This window comes from Monodon monoceros, unplaced genomic scaffold, assembly GCF_005190385.1.
Source record: "Monodon monoceros isolate NGI ecotype Baffin Bay Population unplaced genomic scaffold, NGI_Narwhal_1 Super_Scaffold_5, whole genome shotgun sequence".
Taxonomy (NCBI): Eukaryota; Metazoa; Chordata; class Mammalia; order Artiodactyla; family Monodontidae; genus Monodon; species Monodon monoceros.
This window is the reverse complement of record NW_021703782.1, coordinates 57,016,811-57,038,950: the sequence shown is the minus strand read 5'-3', so window position 1 is coordinate 57,038,950 and position 22,140 is coordinate 57,016,811. Positions and strand designations below refer to the sequence as shown.

The 22,140-nt window shown below is 43.9% G+C and overlaps 1 protein-coding gene and 1 long non-coding RNA gene across 6 annotated transcripts in view; one reads left to right on the top strand and one right to left on the bottom strand.

Moving 5' to 3' along the window:
• Positions 1–2,148: 2,148 nt before the first annotated feature.
• Positions 2,149–6,370, top strand: LOC114884043. Its single transcript, XR_003790766.1, has 3 exons — positions 2,149–2,621; positions 3,382–3,475; positions 6,176–6,370. It is a non-coding gene; the product is annotated as an uncharacterized LOC114884043 (long non-coding RNA).
• A 191-nt stretch (positions 6,371–6,561) lies between these two features.
• The window catches only part of GLDC (glycine decarboxylase), a 99,583-nt gene continuing 84,004 nt past the window's right edge, over positions 6,562–22,140 (bottom strand). For 3 of the 5 annotated variants that reach the window (XM_029202517.1, XM_029202515.1, XM_029202518.1), the window contains 4 exons: positions 20,928–21,039; positions 12,630–12,725; positions 9,476–9,648; positions 7,280–7,881 (listed from right to left, as the gene is read on the bottom strand). In XM_029202517.1, coding sequence (XP_029058350.1) covers positions 7,636–7,881; positions 9,476–9,648; positions 12,630–12,725; positions 20,928–21,039 — 627 coding nt within the window. In that variant the 3' untranslated portion in view covers positions 7,280–7,635. The other 2 variants (XM_029202516.1, XR_003790765.1) reach the window with 2 other exon arrangements.

The window sequence follows — 22,140 nt, the reverse complement described above, 5'->3', positions numbered from 1 at the left end:
ACCGCAAAATAATAATAATAATAATTTGTAGTTGATTTTTTTCAACCTTCCACTGTCCATTGATTCTCTTGAATTCAGGAGAAATTACAGGCAATCTCCAACCTGCATTTCAGAACTTAATTTGTCGAAGAATGATGGCCATAATCTATGACTTAATGTAGGTTGAAAATGAAATCTCTTCTATGAATTTGTACAAATATTTCCTGTAGGAACAATGAGACAGAGGAAAGAGGTAGATTTCCAGGTTAGCCTTCAAAAGCCTCTTAAACCCTAATTGAGCAGCACTGCTTTTACGGAAAAGGTATCCAGTAACCCTTCCCAGTTCCAGGCACCGGAGACTGTGCCCTCCCCTAGATAGACTACATGTTCCAAAACAAACTTCGGGATGGGTGATCTGACAGCAGAGATTGTAGCTTCTTTAATATCAGGGACTTATTCCCCATCCTGAGGAAGTTATATATATGAGAGGTGGGGAGAAGACATGGGAAAAGCTCCAGATGGACAACGTGTATGAAGGCTGGGAAGTTAGTTGGCAAGGTAAAGCTACAGCTGGGAGGCCCCCTGGAACAGGGAGGGCTAGGGGAGGGGGGAAGGGGGAGATCAAGTAGTCAATGAAGCAAGCGATAAGAATTACATATGAACAGGAGAAGCAAGAAAGAGGAAAAAGAACATTATACACTCACCTGCACAGACCACACATCTTGGTTAGTCATACACAGCAGGGTCCCTGCCTGCTTCTGTGGCCAGTAATAAGCAGGCGGGTCCTCCAGCCCCTCAGGCTCCCTTCCTGGGAGGTTTCCACCAGCCCTGTCCTCAGGGCTTTGCTGCTCTCTGGACTCAGTTTTCAACTTCACAGACATCCTAACCCCGAGGTAGTCACCCCCCTGCCTCTTACTTCCTTACCTCTGGCCTCAGGTTTGGATCCTGTATGGTTCCCTCAGTTCAGAACTCTTGCCACCTAGTTGGTTTCTAAGAAAGACTTCCTTGTCCTTCCTCTTCTCTCAGCGTCTTCCCCTCCCACACACATTTCCCTCCTAATCATGGGGTCCTCCCTCTACCCCTGTATTGAGAGACCTTCCCACTCCACTATGTCTGGTGCCCCCCTCCCAGCCTCTTTCTCATCCAGGGAACTTGGATCCTAGGTCTCTTGGTCCACTCGCCACCCACCCTCCACCCAACACTGCTTCTCTCCTCTTCCTCCACCTTCTGCTTACTGCTGGCCTCCCTCCCTCCCAAGCTTGGGCTTCTTCCTGCCCTCCACCCTTTCCTTTTGTCAGACCCTGTGCTCTCAAGTCAACTTTTTAACCACCCCCCTTCCCCATTCTCTTGATTTCTCTCCTCTTCCTAATTTGAGGGAGTTCTCTTCTGCCTCCTTAATTGGGCCAATTGTTCGTGCTCTTGACTCCCTTCTCTTCCTTCTCACCCTGGAGAACTTTCTCCCACCTCCCCTACCCCCCCATCTGGCTTTTCTTTCCCCCCAGTATTTCTTTCATCTGCCGTGTCACTGAGCTAATGATGTTCCTTCCTCTTCCACATCTGGATCCTTCTCCCCATCCTACCACAGACCCCTACCACCGCCTCCCCCATTTCCTTGCTGTTCCTAACCTGCATCTTTTTCCCACTTTCAGTTCTCTTCCCTCCCTCCTTCCCCAATTACAAATCCTTCCCTCCCTTCCTGACCCAAGGACCGCTCCCTCTCCCCAACACCTTTTCTCCTTTTCCCTCAAAGCCCTCCATTCCTGTGCCAGGGTCCCTTTTTTCCTCTCTGGACCCTATTTTCATTCCCTATGATCTCGACTCTAGGCTCAAACCCCTCCTCCCCCTTCTTGACTCCAGAGAGATTCGGACACCTTTCTTCGACCCCAGCGTTTATTCCTCATCTTCTTTCTTCCTTCCCTATTTCCCAGGGATTCTTAAAACCCTTTACATATGAGATTGAAAATAACCAAATGCTAAATAAATAAGATGGAGAATACAGATACTAAGGCCTTCGAATATGCTTCTCCCTCTTCCTGAACACCCCCTTCGCCCTTTCTCCACATCTAGTCATGGCTGGCTTCTTTTTGTTCAGATTTTAGCCTGAAAGTCACCTTGTAAGAGAATCATTCCCTGGTCACCTAATATAAAGGATTCCCAAACACCACCCACCCACAGACCATATTGGTTTTTGTTTTCTAAAGAACATTTAATACTGTGAAGTCTTGATGTGTTGGTCCATCTAGAATTGATGTCCCATGAAAGAGGACTTAACTTTCTTGTTCATCTTTTATCTCTGTCATTTAGAATGGTGCCTGGTACATAATGGCTCAGTCAGTTTGCTGAATAAGTTAGTGATTTCTAGGTACCAGACACTATGCCAAGTGCTCGCTCTATCTTGTTTAATCCTTACAACAAGGCTGACTGAAGTAAGTACTTTTATTATTGCTATTTTATACCTTAAGTAACTGAAGTGCAGAAAGGATAAGTGAATTTGCCTGTTGTCTCAAAACAGTTGGTATATCTGAGAATTTAATCCAGATCCGTATGAAGTCACAGCTCATGTTCCTCCCACTTTCTCTGGTGGTCCAGAGGAAAAGGGCCCTTAGGAATGGAAAGGGAAAGAAGATGGATCTGAATGCAAGGTAAGTCAAACTGGAGTCAGGACTCCTGTGCTGGTACAGGGAGTGCAGGATGTATAGAATAGGACACTAGATCCTATGTGAAGATGAGGATAATAACAGGAGCTAACACTTAGGAGCACTTACTTTGTGCCAGGTTCCAAACAATATATCGAATTCACTCTCACCTAGGAGTGGTAATGTCATCTTACAGATAAGGCGACTGAGGCTCAGAGATGCTAATTATCTTCTCTGAGGCCATACAGGTACGATATAGGGGAGCTGGGATACCACCCCAGGCAGTCTGACTACAAAGCAAGTACTCTGGTTGCTATCCTGCACTACACCCAGCAGGAAAATAAACAGACTTATGAGAGTAGTATGCTCTGTGTTGGGCACCAACTCCTGCTTCCTGGATTCTTATCTTCTGGACATTCTGGAATGACCTCAGCTGATGTAACACTCCTGCCTCCTGGCTTACCTCTTACTGCTCTCCAGAGGAGGTGATTGATGATGATCACCACGTTACTCCACTAGCACTGGGGAGGCCCCCCCCCCTTTATCTCTTCCCTTCACCTGGGATCAGCACAGGGCGGCAATTCTGGATTAGCGTATCTGCTCTACAGACTCAAGCTTTTTTCTTGAGTGGGGTGTCCCCGGGCTCAGATTGCTGAAGCATGGGGGTAAAAATGGAGAAGCAAGCCCTTCCAGCTAGAGGTCTAAAACCACAGTCTCCAATTGGCTTCTTATTGATAATAAAGCTGATTTGTTTTCCAAATGGCAGGAGCGAGCCTAGCAGGCCAGACAGGCAGAAGCACAGGTGGCATCGGCTCTAGGACAGTCTACTCCGGTCATAGAGGGATTTTCCTCTCAAAATGGTAAGATTTGCATAAAAGATGCAAGGTTGACTAAGTCCAGCCTCTTCCTCACCCCTACCTGCCTCCCCAGACCCATCCCTTAAAGGCTTAGAGTTCTGGAAATGTCTCTGAAATGTGAACAAAGAAAGCTGAGCGGCAACAAAACCTGGGACTTGTTAGAAATGCAAATTCTCTGGCCCTACCCCAGAGGTACTGAATCAGAAATGCATCAGGGCTCAGCATTCTGTTGTCTATAAGCCCTTCTGGTGATCTAGACACACTAAGGTTTGAAAACCACTGCCCTAGGTAACATCCCTAACCCTGGCTGATGTCTGAGCCAAATGTTAGGTCCCAGAGCCCTGCAAACCTCTCAAAGTGCTAACATCTCAACTTCCAAACTGCTTGTCCCAGATGGCTTCTTGCACCCAAAACTGGCACCTACCTCCTTTATTTGCATGAAAGGCACCAGTATGGTCATTGGAAAACACGTTCCCTATATGTATCTAGAGGGTTCATGATTTTTTTTAAATTATTATTATTTATTTTTGGCTGCATCGGGTCTTCATTGCTGTGCGTGGGCTTTCTCTAGTTGCAATGAGCGGGGGCTACTCTTCGTTGCGGTGCGCAGACTTCCCAGTGCGGTGGCTTCTCTTGTTGCGCCGGCTTCTCTTGTTGCGCCACACGGGTTCTAGGTGTGTGGGCTCAGTAGTTGTGGCTCGCGGGCTCTAGAGCACAGGCTCAGTAGTTGTGGCGCACAGTCTTGCTTGCTCCGCGGCATGTGGGATCTTCCCGGACCAGGGCTCAAACCCGTGTCCCCTGCATTGGCGGGTGGATTCTTAACCACTGCACCACCAGGGAAATCCTTCATGGGGTTTTCAGACTGAGCTGGGGCTCTTCCCCTCTATGACACACAGCTGCAAGGCGAGGGTTGTTCCAGGAGTGGCCTGTGGCCTGTCCCAGGGCTGTGAGAAGGCCAAGGGGATGCCCGATTCACAGGATGTATGTGTGTGTCTACATCAGACTCCTCATCTTCAAAAGTGCTCAAAAGGTATATATTCTCCATAACATTTTGTAGGTACTTAATGCCCCTGAATTGAATAATTTAAAATGGTTAAAATGGTAAATTTTATCACAAGGTGGGGGTGAGGGGGAACTACACAAAGCCTGTCCAGAGGCGTGTCTCCCAGGCCTGGCATTTTGTACTTAGCTTTAATAGAACCCTCACAGCATGCACTGGGAATACTGGTTTCCATGGCAGTGTCCCTCTTTGAGATCAAGGATTATTCCTTCATTCATTCAATTTATATTTGTTTGTTGAACACATACAATGTGGAAGACCCCAGCTCAGCACTGGGAATCCAATGATGAATGAGATATGGTCCCTGCTCTCAGAAAACTTAGTCTAATGAGGCAGACAAAAACCAAGTAAACAGAATAATTACTAACTGTGCAAAGAGTGTAGGATAACAAACTGAGTGCCAAGCTAGAAAATAAGAGAGAGATCCCATTTCATGGAGACGTGCAGAAGACCTCCTGAAGAGATGCTGGAACATGAAGAACAAACGGGAGCCAGCAAAGCAAAGGTGACAGGGACAAGTGCTCCAGGTGGACGGTACTACACGGGCAAAGACCCGGAGCAGGGAAAGACGGCACAAGCCTCAGGTGAACGCATGAGTGACTTAATAGTGAAGACAGACAGTTTACTTCAACTCTCTTAATCACCTGCTTTTGCCCCTAACATATTCCAGGGCAAGCAGTGAATGACCAGCTGTGGAGACAACATGGGCACTCGACCACTAACACTTTACAGTCTGATAAGAAAGAAAAGAATTGCTGTTCACTCTGATGGTTTGTTTACACATGCTTGTCCTTCCTCAGAAGGGGCTACTCCATTCCCTGATGGTCAGTCTGTGTTGAGAGCCTGGTTTCCAGCTCAGGAAGGGCAGAGTCTCAGGTGTGTGGTGACCATGGCAGTGTGGTACCCAGTTTACACCGGTAGGAACTGGAGTTGTTCAGCCTGGGTTCAAATTCTGGCTGTTCTTTCTCATCAGCTGTGTGACCTTGGGCATCTCTCCATACCTTCCCCCTCGTGTAAAAGTGGAATGTTGTGAGGCTCCAATGAAATAATAAAACACTTAGAATAGTACCTGAGAAGTACTCAACAGATATTAATCATTTAATTATTATGTAAAAAAGGAACCATGGATCCCATCGCTCCGCTACTGCTTAGTTAGGCTGAAATGAACAGTTCTACAAACTTTTAAGTGTGAGAATGAGTAGACCGCTTGCAGAGCATTCAGTAGAGCACGCAGACCTTTCATCCAGGTCACTATCATAATAGCTTGAATGATGGTTGAGTAACAAACAAGGAACCAAGTAGTCAGGGTTAGAGCAGCTGCTCAATAACTTTTGGGGAAGAACATATGAAGCATTTGCTATTTCTAGGGAAAAGTTATTTGTGGCAGGCCTGCTAGTTGCCTACCTGAAACTCATTCTTTTCCTTTTCTTCAATTAACAAACTTCTGGTTTTCTTTGGGGCAGTAACATGCCCAGGTAAAAGACCTTCTCATACTCCCTTGCAGCTAGGAGTGGCAATTTGAACCAAGCCTGGCCAGTTAAAAGTAAGCAGAAGTTACTGGGTGGAACCTCTGGGAAAGCATTTCAAAAGCAGCTGACTTGGATGGAATCTGCCTTTTGTTTTTCCTCCTTTTTCCTGCCTAGAATGGGTATGTGATGCCTGGGTATGCAGTAGCCATCTTAAGACCGTGAGGATGAAGACTGTATGCAAAGAAGGCAGAACAGGAAGACTGAAGACTACCCCTCGGCTTATTATCTCTGGACTTACTGTTAAATGAGAAAAAATGAGCTGCTGTTTAATTAAACTGCTGTGGTTGTTTTTCAGTTATATGCAGCCAAACACAATTCTAGCAGAAAGGGCTAAAGTGGCATTCACTGCTGACCGAGACATACAAACTGTTTCTTTAGCCAAAGACACAACTAATAATGTAACGGTTCTACTGGGTTAGGTATTCTCATTACCCTTCAAACTCCTCCGAAACTAGGGTACATGGGAGTTAACATTGGAAAGTGGACCAAAAAGGCATTCTTCAAATTGCAGTGTTTTTATTAGAATATTATTAATTGCAGATTTTTAAAAAACTACACACATGGAAAAAGGAGAACACTCAGAAATACTATTACAGATTAGGCAAATTAGTAGGGGGAAGAAGATTTCTCCAGTGTATACAAAATGTAAACATTTGCCCTGGGATTTCCCACAGATGGCACAGTCCACAAGGACTTATTTGGAATAAAAATATGTCTATCGGATCTTCAGTATAGTCTCTATACTGCAAACTTGCTACATTGCAGTTAAAGTTACTAGCACACCCCAAATTTTCTATGCAAAAAACTAAGTGGTCCCAATCAAGGCAACCTGAACGTCAACTGCTACATGTGAAAGCAGAGGCACCAAAGCAAATCAATCTTCCAACAATGAGCTTCCACTCACTATGCTAATTGTATTTACATTTACCTTGAGAGAGATTACAAAAATATACACAGTATATAAAACCCCTACTTGAGTCTGCGGTGGAAAGTGAAACATTTCTTTATCAGGCGCTCCAAAGCCATTAAATCAGTCACTTGAACTTAGGGAGAGAAGATTAAGAAGAGGCCCTCTTCTGTTCAGAAAATGGGGACTCGTAAACATCCATGGGTGGGCAGGTACAAACCAGGTGCTGATCTCCATAGATGTCATCAATCCGGGCAATGGTTGGCCAGAATTTGTTTTCTGGTTTCACGAAGGGCTGCAAGGGACAAAAGACGGAAATCTTCTGGGATATTCTGAGAGGTTTCTCTTGGTGGGGAAGAGGAAACTGCAATGATATTCCCACGGCCTGAGGTACCATTAGCCCAACAAGTACTCAAAAAGTATAAAAAGCTAAAATCCAAACTCCTTCGTTACTGTCCATCCGAATCCCCCTGTCCCTACTCTGCCGAGCATACCACAGAGCACCTTCACCTAAGAATCAAAGGGGAGAAAGACTGCATTTGGGGCCATCTCTCTGTTGGATGATGGTAGAAAACATCGATCCACTTGACAGGGACTCCTGTTTGGTCTTCCTGCACTGTGCACCCCGAGGATTCCCAGCCCCCTGGTTGGCATTCTGACTCTGACCTCAGAGCTCTGAAAGCCAATTCCTGGGTTCTGCATTGTTCTGACTACATGTGGTCACTATGGTGAGGAGACAGCAAGAGTGGGAGCCCTTCAGAGCAGGTGATGGCCTCTCATACACCCATGAACGTGGACCAGCTGGCCCATCCAGTTTCAGAGGAGAACTTACAAGTGGGAATGCTGCCACCTCTCTGGAATACGGCCGATCCCAGTGGGAGGATGTGACGCAGGTCAACGAGTGTGGAGACATCTGAGACAGAGACATGGATGGGAGAGGGGTCAGAGCAGAACACTGCCTTTTCCTTCTGCACATCACATTAACCAGTGAGGTGATGGAAGCCCATGGACGGAGGGTGGTGGTTTTGTTTCAGTTTGGGGGGGTAAGGAAATTTTGGTAGGGAAATTTTTACTGTGAAATATTACAAATATCAGAAAGTTACAGTAATAAAATAAGCACCCAACATAAATCAACATTTTTGTCATATTTCTTAACCTTTTAAAACAAGAAGCATTACAGATACAGTTGAAGCTGCCTGCATATCCCCTTTCCATCTTATTGCTGGCCCTCCTCCCCAGCGATAACAACTACCTTGAATTTGGTTGTCACAATTCTCATCGTGTTTTTATACTATTACTGCATATTTTAATAAACTGCATAGAGCCTAGTTTGGTACACTTTTAAACCTTATATCATCCTGTGAGTATTATCCTCCACTTGCTTTTGTATCTCAGTATTGTATTCTTCAGATGTCTATTGCTATTTTTAAAAAAACTGCCTAAACCCTGAAAGAATCCAGAGAAAAGAGAAATAATAATGAGAGCAAATCATATATTCCTCCACTACCCTGTCAAACTCACACTGAGCACGGTGCTGGCCTTCTCCCGCCAGCCACTGGCCCCAGCACTCCACCTTCAGCTGGGCAGCTCTGGAACTTGTCTGAGCTCCCCTGAACATCTCATACTCCTCTGGCTTGAAGCCATAACAACAGAACCACAGCCTTCGAGGTATTCTCAGTTCATGATCCCTCAGCTTAATAATGTCTGGACCTAATGCAGAACTTAGAGCTCTGACCAGATATAAAAGGAACATATTTTGGAAGAGGCGAAGTAATGCCTAACAATTTTTTTTCCAGTGTAGGCCATAAACATGGTAAAACATTCAGGCCAAGTACCAATCTGGTTGTTCTAAGAGATAACTACTCCAATAAAAGAATATATTTATCCAGAGTTTATAAGGTAAATAATCTCAGTAGAGTACATCAAACAGAGACACAGAATGATAAGACTTCTCCAACTATATAGGGTCCTTCAGCCTCTGCTCCCTCCTTTGGAAGCCAACTGGGTCCTTGTGGGGTAAATAGCTCCTGCAACCACCAAACGCATACATAAAGTTAAAACATATCAGAAATAACCACATTCGGGGTTTCCCTGGCGGTCCAGTGGTTAAGACTGCCTTCCAATGCAGGTGTTGCGGGTTCCATCCCTGGTCAGGGAGCTAAGATCCCACATGCCTCGTGGCCAAAAAACGGAAACATAAAACAGAAGCAATATTGTAACAAATTCAATAAAGACTTTAAAAATGGTCCACATCAAAAAAATCTTAAAAAAAAAAAAAAAAAGGAAAAAGAAAATAAATAACCACATTATACTTGAGTACAGTGGTTGTGTTGATTCAAGAAGATTTAAACTTCCAGGTAATGAACGTACGGTCTGCTCAGAAGAATGGCATTATTCTAGGCAAGAATATCATCTTCCAGTAAGACTTCAGAGGTTGCCGGCACACCATCCAGACACTGTTTAATACTCTCTGGGATATTTTAGATAAAGTACCAGTGCCTACGTACCTTCAGTGGATTGACCCTAGGGTCGATGCGGCCCTCCTCAATGTCGGCGATTTCCTGCCGAATGCTGATCATGGCATCGCAGAACCTATCCAGCTCTGCCTTGTCTTCCGACTCAGTGGGCTCAATCATGAGAGTGCCTGCCACTGGCCAGGACATGGTAGGGGCATGAAATCCTGCAAAGGAGATGGGGGAACTTGTGTCACTAACTTTGACCTCCCCAATTGGGAAGAAGAGACCCTCCCCATCTTATAGTTTATCCCAAGGAAAATAATCTGATAAATTTGCTACCGTATATATCTAGGGATTCATTTTAGCACTATTTATGGAAGAAAAGCTTAGGAAATAACCTAACATCCAACAATAGAGGATTGGTTAGGCAAATTTTACTGGGCTTCCATACAATAAATATGCAACCATTCTTAGTATTTAAATGTATATTAGTTAATATTTTTGAATGTTTACCCAGCTTAAGTGAAGGCAAGCTACCTAATGATATTGTCTCATTTCTATTTTAAAAATGGCAAAGTATTTATATATTTACACATTTATAGATGTGTGTATATGTATATATATATACATACACTTTATATATGTATGTATATTTTATGAGGGAAGCTGCTTTGAAGAATAAATACTAAAATTCTAACAGGGCTATTGCCAGAAAATGAGGCTAGGGTTTTTATTTCACTTTGTGTTTTAGAATCTTTTTATAATGTTCATGTAATACTTTAGGTTAAGAGAAATTAAAATATTATAGCCTACCAAAAGTTAAATAATGAGGTAACAAGCATTAAGGAGCCTGGGGTGAGTGTTACTGTCCCTATTTTACAGATGAGGAAACTGAGGCCTGCCCAGGATGTAGAAAGTCTTCACCTTTACACTGAATACAGGCTGAAGGTATTTCTATGTTTCCAAAAGCTTTCACGTGTTAAGATCAATTGACAAGACACATGGTCAAGAGTGTCTTTTCCTGGACAAAAGCCAAAAACTTTTCCCCAATTCTTACACTTTTTCCTATGAAACTTTAAAAGATGAAGAACAGCTCCCAGGTTGATATTTCTGTCAACTAAGTTGGCCCTGGAGGGCAATGATTCCCAATTCTGGTGTGCATCATTACGTGGAGTGCTTTATAATAGAGTCATGCCTGCATTCTTTAAGGGATTGTCTTCTCAACATTTTATTATAAAATTGTTCAAATATACCGATAAGTTGAAAGGACTGCAGAGTGAACACCCATATACCTTCTACCTAGAATCTACAATGATGCTCTGTTTGCTTTATCACATATCTATCTACTCATCTATTCCTATCACATATCTAAGGCATCCATCTTAGTTTTGATGCATTTCCAAGCATGTTGCAGTCATCAGTACACTTCCCCCTTAAACACTTCAGCATGCATATTATTAGCTAGAATTCAATGTCTGTCCCCATATTTTTGTGATAGTTTACTTATTGTGAAATACACAAATCTTAAGTGTACAATTTAATGAATTTTGACAAATGCCTACAACTGTGTCACCCAAATCAGACAGGGATTTCTTTTTTAAACAACAAGCTGATCTCATTACCCATTAAGTCTGACCTCAATTCCATGTGTGAGCAAATTCAGCCCAGTATTTTCTGCTGTAGTGGTTCCCATATCTGGAACCATCTGAGTTGTCATGGAAACATGGATTCCTGGATTTTAACCCTGATTCAGGAAATCCAAGGTATGAGCCTTTAAAAACTCATATCAGAATCAGGTTAAGTCTGGAAATCTCTGCCATATGGCAGCATGCCCCACCCACAACTCACCGGATAGGACTCATCCCAGTGCTTGTAAACACAGATCACTAGGCCTCACCCCTAGTGTCATCAGTAATTCTGATTCGGTAGGTGATTCAGACCCAGAATCTGTGCTGTCATTTTCACTGTTGTTTTTTTTTTACTTAGCCATTCATTCATTCTCTCACTTATTAAGCACAATTGTTCTGAGTGCCTCCTATGTGCCAGGCACCTGGACAATTCTGGGCTTAGGGCAAGCATAGCCATCACTCTATCAAACATCAAAATATCAAGGTTGTAGATAGAGCAGAACTTGGAAATACTGGGCAGTGACTTCAAACACCACTTCCCTCCTACCTCCATCCCCCACCTCGCTCCCTGCAAATGCTGCTGCAGTCAGATGCGGGATACAGACCACATATCGCAGAAGGGAAGCCTTAACCTGAATCAGCCATCACTCAGCCATTGCCTGAGAAGTTAAGTCAGGTCATAGGAGCAGCCAACAGGAGATTTTGAGGTAATGGCTAATTTCATTAATGAAAACTCTGGTTTTCCCATTTATTATCAGTGTAACTCTACATAATATCATTCATTCACGAGAGAAATGAGTCACACACGTGGGACTCCCGTTATGATAGTAAAACTATTAAATTATTAAAGTTTTTACATTCCTTATTAAAAGAAGTCATTCAAATCATCTTAAAATTCAGATAGGACTCCACATCCATCAAAAGGCAAAGTTCTCCCCAACTTAGCCTTCCTGAGAATTGAAGGTTCTGTGATGTTATTAATAATGTCACTAAGAAAATGTATTTTAATAACGGCTGTGCTGAGTGAACATCCACTAACAACACACAGATAAAAGACTTCACAGAAAACCACATCATCTCTGGGAAAACAAGGTGCACCTATTCCTTCATCTCTACGAGCAGCTGAAACAGCTATGCCACGACTGAGGTGGCTATAAAACTCAAATGCCACTCATCTTTCTAACACTCCTACAGGATGCCTGCTTCACTTCTTTCACTTTCATGGACCTCTCTGTTTACCAGGAGTAGGATAGGTGGAAGGATTTACCAGAAACATGGGCAGAGAGCAGCAATCATTTTCTCTGGGATTTTTAACTTTGTTAACTATAAAGTCGTCTTTACCTAGCTGCTGATGGATTCAAGACGCGTGATTTAATATCTTTTGAAGGATGGTACCGATGGAGTCATGGGGAAAGTTTTTTCTCTATCCACAGCCCCCAGATCCCCATTTAGCCTGTGGATCAGGTTACTATGGTACCTGCACCTTCAGTCTGTGGTCCATAGCCAACATGGGCAGCTACATGAATGTCAAAAACCCAAGTTCCCCTACAAGGGGTCACTCCCGGGAGACCACTCACCATAATCCTGAAGCCTCTTGGCCACATCGACGGCCTCAATATTTGCAGACTTTTTGAAGGGTCTTGTATCCAAAATAAACTCATGAGCCACATAACCTGTCGAGGAAGATTATTTCAGCTCAAGATTAACATCAGCTTGTTGTTTTACCCAAGCAAATGAACAAATAAACCAGCTTTTTAATGCATATCATTGAGGACCAAGAAACCATGGGCATTTGGTAAGTTTATAGTTGACAACAAAGATTTCATCTGCTCTTATTACATATAAAAATTGTTAACATGTTGGGCCAATATGTCCCGTCCTCAGTGCTCAACACACCCATGAGCCAGGAGGCTGGTGGGAGGTGGAACAGTAGCTGGAAGACTTGCTGAGATCCCAGGGGATGAGACCATTTCTACTCAAAGGACCTAAAATCTACTTGGGACAGTTAAACATGTCATCATGGGGCTGATCCTTTTATATAAAATATTTCTAGAGTTAAAGGTACATTGACACCCTTTTCAACAACATTGCTCCCAACATCAAATAACGGTTTCTTCTGTGTGTGTGTGTGTGTAAATACATACTAAACAAATATCCATAAGACACAGAATTTTATTTGATTCTTCAAAGGGGCTTTTGAGGTTTTGGTTTCAGGCTTCAGGCTGAGAATTAGAAATAAGGGCTGTCAAACAGCACACCACAAGTGGCAAGGAGCTGATGAGGCCGAAGTCTTGTGGGGGTCAGTTCACTTTGTTCTAATTTGTAAACCAATTGCCTCTCTAGCCTCAGGCTGCCATCTCCCCAGCATGACTTGTTGACCACCCATCCAACATCTAGAATAAACCACGGAGTAAGTCAGCATTTTCTTAAATAGAACAACATTCCCGGGAGCTTCCCAAATTCCATGGCCCACACAACTGATGAACTTCCTTCAAGGAAAGTATCTACTCAGGTGAAAATAACGTACTCCTTCTTAACCCGCTATCCTGACCCTCAGCAAACAGTGAATCTACTTACAGATACTTGGAGCTGACATAACTCCTCAAGCCTGAGAAGAAAAGCTCCAGTCATTAACAGCCCCTGAAGATCTAGTATGTGAACTGCTCAGCTTCTTGTGTGATGAATACATATGAAGGGATTGGCTTTGTTTGAAAACAAAAGTATGAGAACCTGAGACTTTGAATATACTGTCACTGCATATTTTTAAAACAAGCTTTCTAACCGTGATGAGGATTCAATTGTAAGGAGTGTGGTTCAAAACTAGAAAGGTGTATTCAGAGGTAGATAAACTTAGACCAAAAAAAAAGTGCCTAAAAGGAATGACCAGCTGGAATGTTCAGGGGGAAAATCATGACATTATTTAAATCCTCATCAACTATTAATTTCAGAAATGCTAAATGCCCTACGACACTACCCCATTTGGGGAGCCCAACCTCAAGCTTCGACCTTTTCTGAGGCTCTGGCAGCCATCCCAGTACCATGACAATGACTCAAAGAAGGCGGCTAATGGAGCTCACTGCTCTGAAGAACACTCAGCCATCAGGAGGGGAGGAGGAGACGGACACACGGTGGGGAGGAGTCTCTCTTGCTGGCGGGCAGACAGCACAGTCTTTCAAGCAGAGGTTCAGTAATAGCTCAAAGGCCGCATCAAGCCAAGCCCAGCCCAGTGCTGCTAAAGCAAGACTTCATCTGCAGAGGCCCCGCCACAGCCAAGTGGTTTGGGAAGAGCTCCATTTTCAAAATGAGGTTCAGATGTTATTTTCTAAGTCCATATTCTAATACGTTCAAATGGAAACTGTAGTGGGATTTCGGCCTCTCTCTCTCTCTCTCTCTCTCTCTCGAGGCTGAAAAGGGGTGAAATTTAAACTTGGTTGTTCTTGGAGGCCAGATGCCAAGATGTTCATCTTTGTTTGCAGTTTTTAAGGAGAAAAAATATACAAATATATGGCATATGGTGAGTCAGAGTAATCTGAAGTAGAAATTGTATAAACTGATCAGTACAAGTTTTAATTTTCAGTGAGTATGTGTTTCCTCTGGGCCTAACCATGACTACAGCTGAGAGTCTGAAAGGGTAAGTTGAAGGAGCAAGGAAAGAAGAGGGGTCGGGGGGATGATGGAAGAGCAAAATAAAAGTGGCTTGGCTCTAGACAGTATGGTACTGGCACAACAACAGAAATATAGATCAGTGGTACAGGATAGAAAGCCCAGAGATAAGCCACACACCTGTGGTCACCTAATCTATGACAAAGGAGGCCAGAATATACAATGGAGCACAGACGGCCTCTTCAATAAGTGGTGCTGGGAAAACTGGACAGCTACGTGTAAGAGAATGAAATTAGAACACTCCCTAACACCATACACAAAAATAAACTCAAAATGGATTAAAGACCTAAATGTAAGGCCAGACACTATAAAACGCTTAGAGGAAAACATAGGCAGAACACTCTATGACATAAATCACAGCAAGATCTTTTTTGACCCACCTCCTAGAGAAATGGAAATAAAACCAAAAATAAACAAGTGGGACCTCATGAAACTTAAAAGCTTTTGCACAGCAAAGGAAACCATAAACAAGACGAAAAGACAGGCCTCAGAATGGGAGAAAATATTTGCAAATGAAGCAACTGACAAAGGATTAATCTCCAAAATATACAAACAGCTCATGCAGCTCAATATCAAAAAAAACAACCCAATCAAAAAATGGGCAGAAGACCTAAACAGACATTTCTCCAAAGAAAATATACAGATGGTCAACAAACATTTGAAAAGATGCTCAACATCACTAATTATTAGAGAAATGCCAGTCAAAACTACAATGAGGTATCACCTCACACCAGTCAGAATGGCCATCATCCACAAACAATAAATGCTGGAGAGGGTGTGGAGAAAAGGGAACCCTCATGCATTGTTGATGGGAATGTAAATTGATACAGCCACTATGGAGAACAGTATGGAGGTTCCTTAAAAACTAAAAATAGAACTATCATCTAGCAATTCCACTCTTGGGTATGTATCTGGAAAAGATTAAAAATGAATTCAAAAAGATATATGTACCCCAATGTTCATTGCAGCACTATTTACAATAGCCAGGACATAGAAGCAATCTAAATGTCCATCAACAGACGCATGGTTAAAGAAGATGTGGGGCTTCCCTGGTGGCGCAGTGGTTGAGAGTCTGCCTGCCGATGCAGGGGACACGGGTTCGTGCCCCGGTCCGAGAGGATCCCACATTCCACGGAGCGGCTGGGCCCGTGAGCCATGGCCGCTGAGCCTGCACGTCCGGAGCCTGTGCTCTGCAGCGGGAGAGGCCACAGCAGTGAGAGGCCCACATACCGCAAAAAAAAAAAAAGAAAAAAAAAAAGAAAAAGGAAGATGTGGTACGTATATACAATGGAATATTACTCAGCCATAAAAAGGATCGAAGTTGGGTCATTTATAGAAACATGGATGGACCTACAGACTGTCATACAGAGTGAAGTAAGTCAGATATCGTATATTAACACATATATGTGGAATCTGAAAAAAACTGGTATAGACAATCTTATTTACAAAGCAGAAATAGAGACACAGACATAGAGAACAAACGTATGGATACTAAGGAGTAAGGGGGGGGGATGAATTGGGAGATTGGAATTGACATATATACACTACTAAGTGTAAAATTGATAACTAATGAGAACTTTGTATAGCACAGGGAACTCTATGCTCTGTGCTGACCTAAATGGGAAGGAAATCCAAAAAAGAGGGGATATATATATATATGTATTGCTGATTCATTTTGCTGTACAGAAGAAACTAACACAGATTTGTAAAGCAACTATACCCCAACTAAAAAAAAAAAGAAAGAAAGCGGCTTGGCTCTAAGCTTGGAACATCCCCCCTCTCAACCCCTCATGTGTTAATTATCTTACAAGGCTGAAGATGACATGGGAAAGTGCTACAGAAAGATAAGGCTTCCCAAAACCCTCCTTGAGAGCAGGCATCGAAACCTTCTTATCCTGCATCCTCAGAGTGAATGCCTAGAAATAAATGGAACTTACTAGCTAATTAGAGAGCTTGGGTGGGCAATCAACACTCGGTCAAGCTTTTCATTTGCAACCCAGGGACCACAACTAACAGCATCAAGACTCCTGTTTCCCTGGGAATGAGGTCAAGTAGGTGGGCCATCCCCCTCTAGCCTCAGGAGGTCACTTCCCAGCCAGGGATGTGAGGGTCCAGCCTCTAAGGCCCATGTCCACCTGCCCATAAAGGCCACCGGAAAACCTCTCAGGGACAGGAATTTCCAGGCAGAGTTAGGTTTGCCTAAGGTCAAAAAGAGATAAGCATTTAAGAAATTAAAACGTAAATAAAACACTGGGCTACTAACAAAATGGCCTATCCACTGATGGGAACTCGGGTCAAACAGTGAGCCTAGCCTCCCACAAGAGCAGACACCTGTGAATTTTTTCAGTTCCTCCTTTAAAAACGCCTCACCCTACCTGAGGTAATTCCTTTCCTTATCCTAGCAGAATAAATACCACTGCTGCTTCCCCATCCCAATTCTTGGCTATCACTTCCTTGTTTCACAAAACCCTAAGCCTCAACAAGTTTCGCTGGTATTTTCAAATCTCTCAAAGAAATGGTTCATAAAGGGAAGCCTGGAGTTCATTAAAATTATTGCCTCACAGTCGTCCGTGATTCCAGTCTTATTTAGAGCTGGTAAATATGATTAAGATGAGTAACGTCTTCTAATATTGCCATTAGACATTTTGGAATACAATGTGTTTATTAAGAACATTTCTATTTGGGGCTCTCAGGAGGTACGGCGATCATTCTTTTTTAGACTCTAAAATACTAAGCCTCCGATTGTATAATGAATGTGTTTACCAGACCAAACACGAGACAATATTTGGTTTCATGAACTTTGGGATTGGGTAAGAAAGTCTGTAATCACCAATCTCTTTCTGCTTGGGATAAGAAATACAATTCATTATTTAATTCTTGGATAAAATGGAAACAAATGGAAATTTCATCCATCTTTCTGTGTTGCGAATCTCCTGGGACAGTCTCTGCCCGAACCAGTCACATGATGCCAAGCACACGGCAGGCACCTGAGCCACAGGTGCTCATTCACTTTCCTCTCCTGGAGTGCCATGCATCCCCATGCGGTCCACACCACATTCGTTCTTGCTCTAAAGAACTCAGGCTTGCATCTCACAGCTCTGTGAGCACACTAAAAACCACTGAAATTCAGTGGGTGATGTGTATGGTATGTGAATCCTATCTCAATGAAGTTGTTAAACAGACTTAATCCTAAGGAAGTATTAAATAAAAAATAACAATTAGAAGAAAAAAAACCCTAAACCTTGTAAATTAAAGCAAAAAGATGATTTTCACCCATCAAATTGGCAAAGACATTTTGGGTTTGGTTTGTGTTGCTTTCCCAGCCTGGCACTTGGTGCTCTCTGGGCCCTAATGTGATGGTCACGCGTATGCTCTTAGAATGAAATCAATTGCTATTGTCTCTGAGGGGAAATAAGGCCATACATTTCAAGAACTTAAATGCATTCAGATCGTCTGAGATAACTTCTCTTCTACAACTCTAACCTGCGGAAATAGTCAAGGACGTTTAAAGAAAAAATCTAGGTAAAAGATGTTCATTGCAGCATTGTTACAAATGCAAATAACATGGTGGGCAGGAGGCGGGCGCGGGGGGGGGACCCCTACAATTACTTAAATCATGGTATATATGATAGAATCGATGTAGCAACTTTCAAAGCACCTTTAATGACGAGGGAAATAATCGCAATATAAAATAAAGTTAAAAAACAGGATACACACTGTGTTTATAATATGATCTCAATTGTCTAAAAGTAAGGTGGGAAGGAATACAGCAAAATATTCAGTGGTTATGTCTGCTTGATGGAACCATGGATCACTTACATTTTCTTCCTCAAACTTTTTTATTGTCCAAATGTTCTATGTTGAGCATATGTACATGACTTATATAATCAGACAAAACCAATACTGATGCTAATCCTGAAGGCCAATACATAAGCAGGATGCATCTCACAGCACAGGAGCTATATTTGAATTAATTAGTAGCTCTTGTAGCTTCTTTCATACCCAACAAAAGCATTTCATTGTGTTGCTTAGAGACATATTGCCCACAACTTTCTTTCCTACTCTCTGGGGAGCATTGTTAACCAGAGCTCCCGATTATTTAGTTCTTTTCTATTTTCAAACTCCAGAACCACCCTTTTGGATACATATTTACAAAGCAAGATGAGCCTTTAAATTAAAGATCACAGGTGGAGATGCACACTTCCCTGGGCTGGAGACACTAAGAGCCAAAGAGTGGCCTCCTACCCGTGGCCCTGGGTCTGGGCACTGGTTACTGACAGCTCTCTGCTCTCTCTGCCCCAAGCTCAAGACCCGTGGCTCCCTGGTCTCAGACTCTGTGCCCACAGCCCATGCGCCGCCTGTCCACCTGACTCTTAGCGCCACCCTCCCATCACCTCCAGGTTGACTTGACTCCCCCTCCTATTATTCCCTCTATTGTAGCTTCACTCTCCCCTCTTCACAGCCTCTTCCCTGGCAGCTTAAAATCATCTTGTTCTCTTATTTAAAAACAAACAAAGCTGGGCTTCCCTGGTGGCGCAGTGGTTGAGAGTCCGCCTGCCGATGCAGGGGACGCGAGTTTGTGCCCCGGTCCGGGAAGATCCTATATGCCGCGGAGCGGCCGGACCCGTGAGCCATGGCCGCTGAGCCTGCGCGTCCGGAGCCTGTGCTCCGCAACAGGAGAGGCCACAGCGGTGAGAGGCCCACGTACCGAAAAAAAAAAAAAAAAAAAAAACAAAGCTGCATCCTATTGAAGCAGCTCCTGTCCCCCTTCACCACCAAACCCCCCAAACCATGAAAGCTTCTCCCTTCTCCCAACCTCAGCCTACTTCTCAGCCCATTTCCATCTAGCATCTACCGCACTGTTGGGCCCTAACTGCTTTCCAAGGTGACCAAAGGCTTCCTAATTGTGAAAGGTAATGGTGCTTTTTAAGACTCATGAGACCTCAGTCTTTTTAAGCCACCTGCTCTTCAGCCTGTCCCTCCATGTCACGTAAGACCACCCACATGTGCGTCAGCTGACACGTGCGTGTTGTGCTGACACGATGCCAGGGACCGAGGCAGCCACAGCCTCCGCCGGGCAGGAGCTCAAGGTCTGCAGGAGACAGCCAGATGATAAACGGAGTGGGAGAATCCTCCGTGGAGGAGGGAGCCAAGAGGAGCAGTTCTCACCACCGGGAAAGGAAAGGGCAGCCTCAGGGAGGAGGTGGGGCCAGAGCAGAGGCAGGAAGGACAGGCGCCATGACAAATGCTGGGGGTTGGGAAGGGGGGCATCTAAAGCTGCCTCGGCGCAGAGCCCCCCTCACCAGATGCCACTTTTCCGCACCCACTCCATGTAGCCATCTGCTTCAGGGGTTTTGCTCTGGCTTCTCAACACTGTTTCCTTGGGTCCCACCAATTCCAAGAGCCTGCTCTCAGATCCTGTGCCCAGAGCCACATCTCTGCAAGTCTACCTGCTCCAGCCTCTCCCATCACTTCCAGGGAGAGCTTGTTCCTCCATCTCTTACTCCCTCTAAGAGGGAGGCTTACCTAACATTTCTTCACTCTCAACTAATTAGTAACTAACTCCCCTGATTCTACTTCTAACAGCATGTTCATCTCCTACTGTCTTAATGATATTAACATCCTCTTAATCCTGTCATTACCCTGCTCAAAAACCCTTCTGGCCCAACTGTAGAGTCCAGAGCCTTCCAAGGCCTTCAAAGCCCCATGCTACCTCTCCAGCCTCATCTTCATCTGCTCCCTTTCCTCCTATCCCATCCTTCAACCCACCCAACACTCCTGCCACCCAGACAACTCCTTTCTCTCCGGCTTGCTCCTGTATCTCTGTTTACTGGGGTTCTGCTACTCTTCCTTTCAGGCTTATCTCAAATGGCTCCTCCCAGAAGGCTCTCCCAACTGTTCTGCCCTGCCTCTGCCCAGTCTGAATTACTCCACTCATTCCCATGGAACTGGAGGAGGTAACGAGTGCATGGTATTTATGTATACGTCTCTCAGTGGTGTGGGCTCCGTGTTGGGCTGCGCTTCAGAGACTAAGTGCATGGCAGAGCCTTGCAAACAGTGATATCCTGTTTACTAAACTGAAGTGCTTTCCAATAACTCTAGGCTTTTCTCTGGTCTGTGCTAAGAAACAGAAGTTCCCCACCCTCTTCTGAAAGCCTCATCCACTAGGTGGAAGAAAACCAAGGTGAATACAGACTAAAGTTCATACTTGCCTCTTGCACCCCGGAAAAGGACTCTGTAGTGTTTTTCTAATCTCTTGGCCATGTAGTTGGCATTTAATATAGCAATTTCTGTGGCCTGTTTAAGGCCCTTGCCTCCCATCATCTGCAACAGAGGGAAAAAGAGCCATCAGCCACAGAACAGGGAACCCAATGGACGCTAACCAAAGGTCTCCCCAGATAATCCCACTCACAAAGGAGATCGGCCTACCATCGCTCTCTGGGTTGCAGATGAGTGAAATATCCTAACAAGGGTATCTGTCAATCCTCTCTAAGCCTGAAATAATTTTTGGTTTTCTCCTTTGAACAGTAATTTTATGCTTCTTATTGTAGTTACAAAGCTTAGAACAGGGCAAAACTAACTGCTGACTATTGTGTTATCTACCGAAGAAAAAGAATTGTTCTTAGGTTACATGCATTTGGGGGAGGTTTTGTTTGGTTGTTCATTGTGAATTTGAGATGCCTTGATAATTGCCAGGAATCTCATGGGATCTTGGCCAAAATCCCCACTGAATCCGTTTTGTATGGTTTGTCTTCCAATTGTCCATATTTGAGGCCTTTATGTTTAACAACTGCCAGGTTCAATCTTATTCTTTTCTGGTGGTTCATAAGTCCCTGTGATTATATGGGGTGAATGCCATTAGCAGCAAAGAGCTTAAAACCAGGACTGCACCAATTTTTACTCACTACTTTCTTCCCAAAACACCTCATATGATGGAGGCTTGATGTATATTAATACATAACTAACGTAAAGCAAATGAGAAAGCACCAAGTAAAAGGGCAGGGACGCCGAAGTCCAAAGTAAGGAGAGGACACATTTTGGTCAAAGAAGGGTTCCTAGGGTAAGAGTTAGAAACTTGAGTGGAAACTTGAAAATGGGTAGAATTTGGATAGACAAAGAGAAAGGGGACGACACTCCAAGTGAGAAGAATGGCAGAAACAAAGGTAGGGAATGGAAGGCACATGGCTGCAGCTTGGGAGGTGCTGTAGAGCCGGGTAGGCTGTGACTACCTCTCACAAGCCTCAAACCCTTGCTGGGAAGGACCTGGACTTGGTTCAGCTAGCCACTGCCTCTCGGCCTGTGCATCAGAGTCTCTGAGCAGCTTGATGGCCCAAGCCCTAACCTGCATATGCTGAATTTGATTCTCTCTGGGATGGGCCCTAGGCAAGTGCATTTTGGAAGAATCCCCTAAGGATTTTGTGCAGG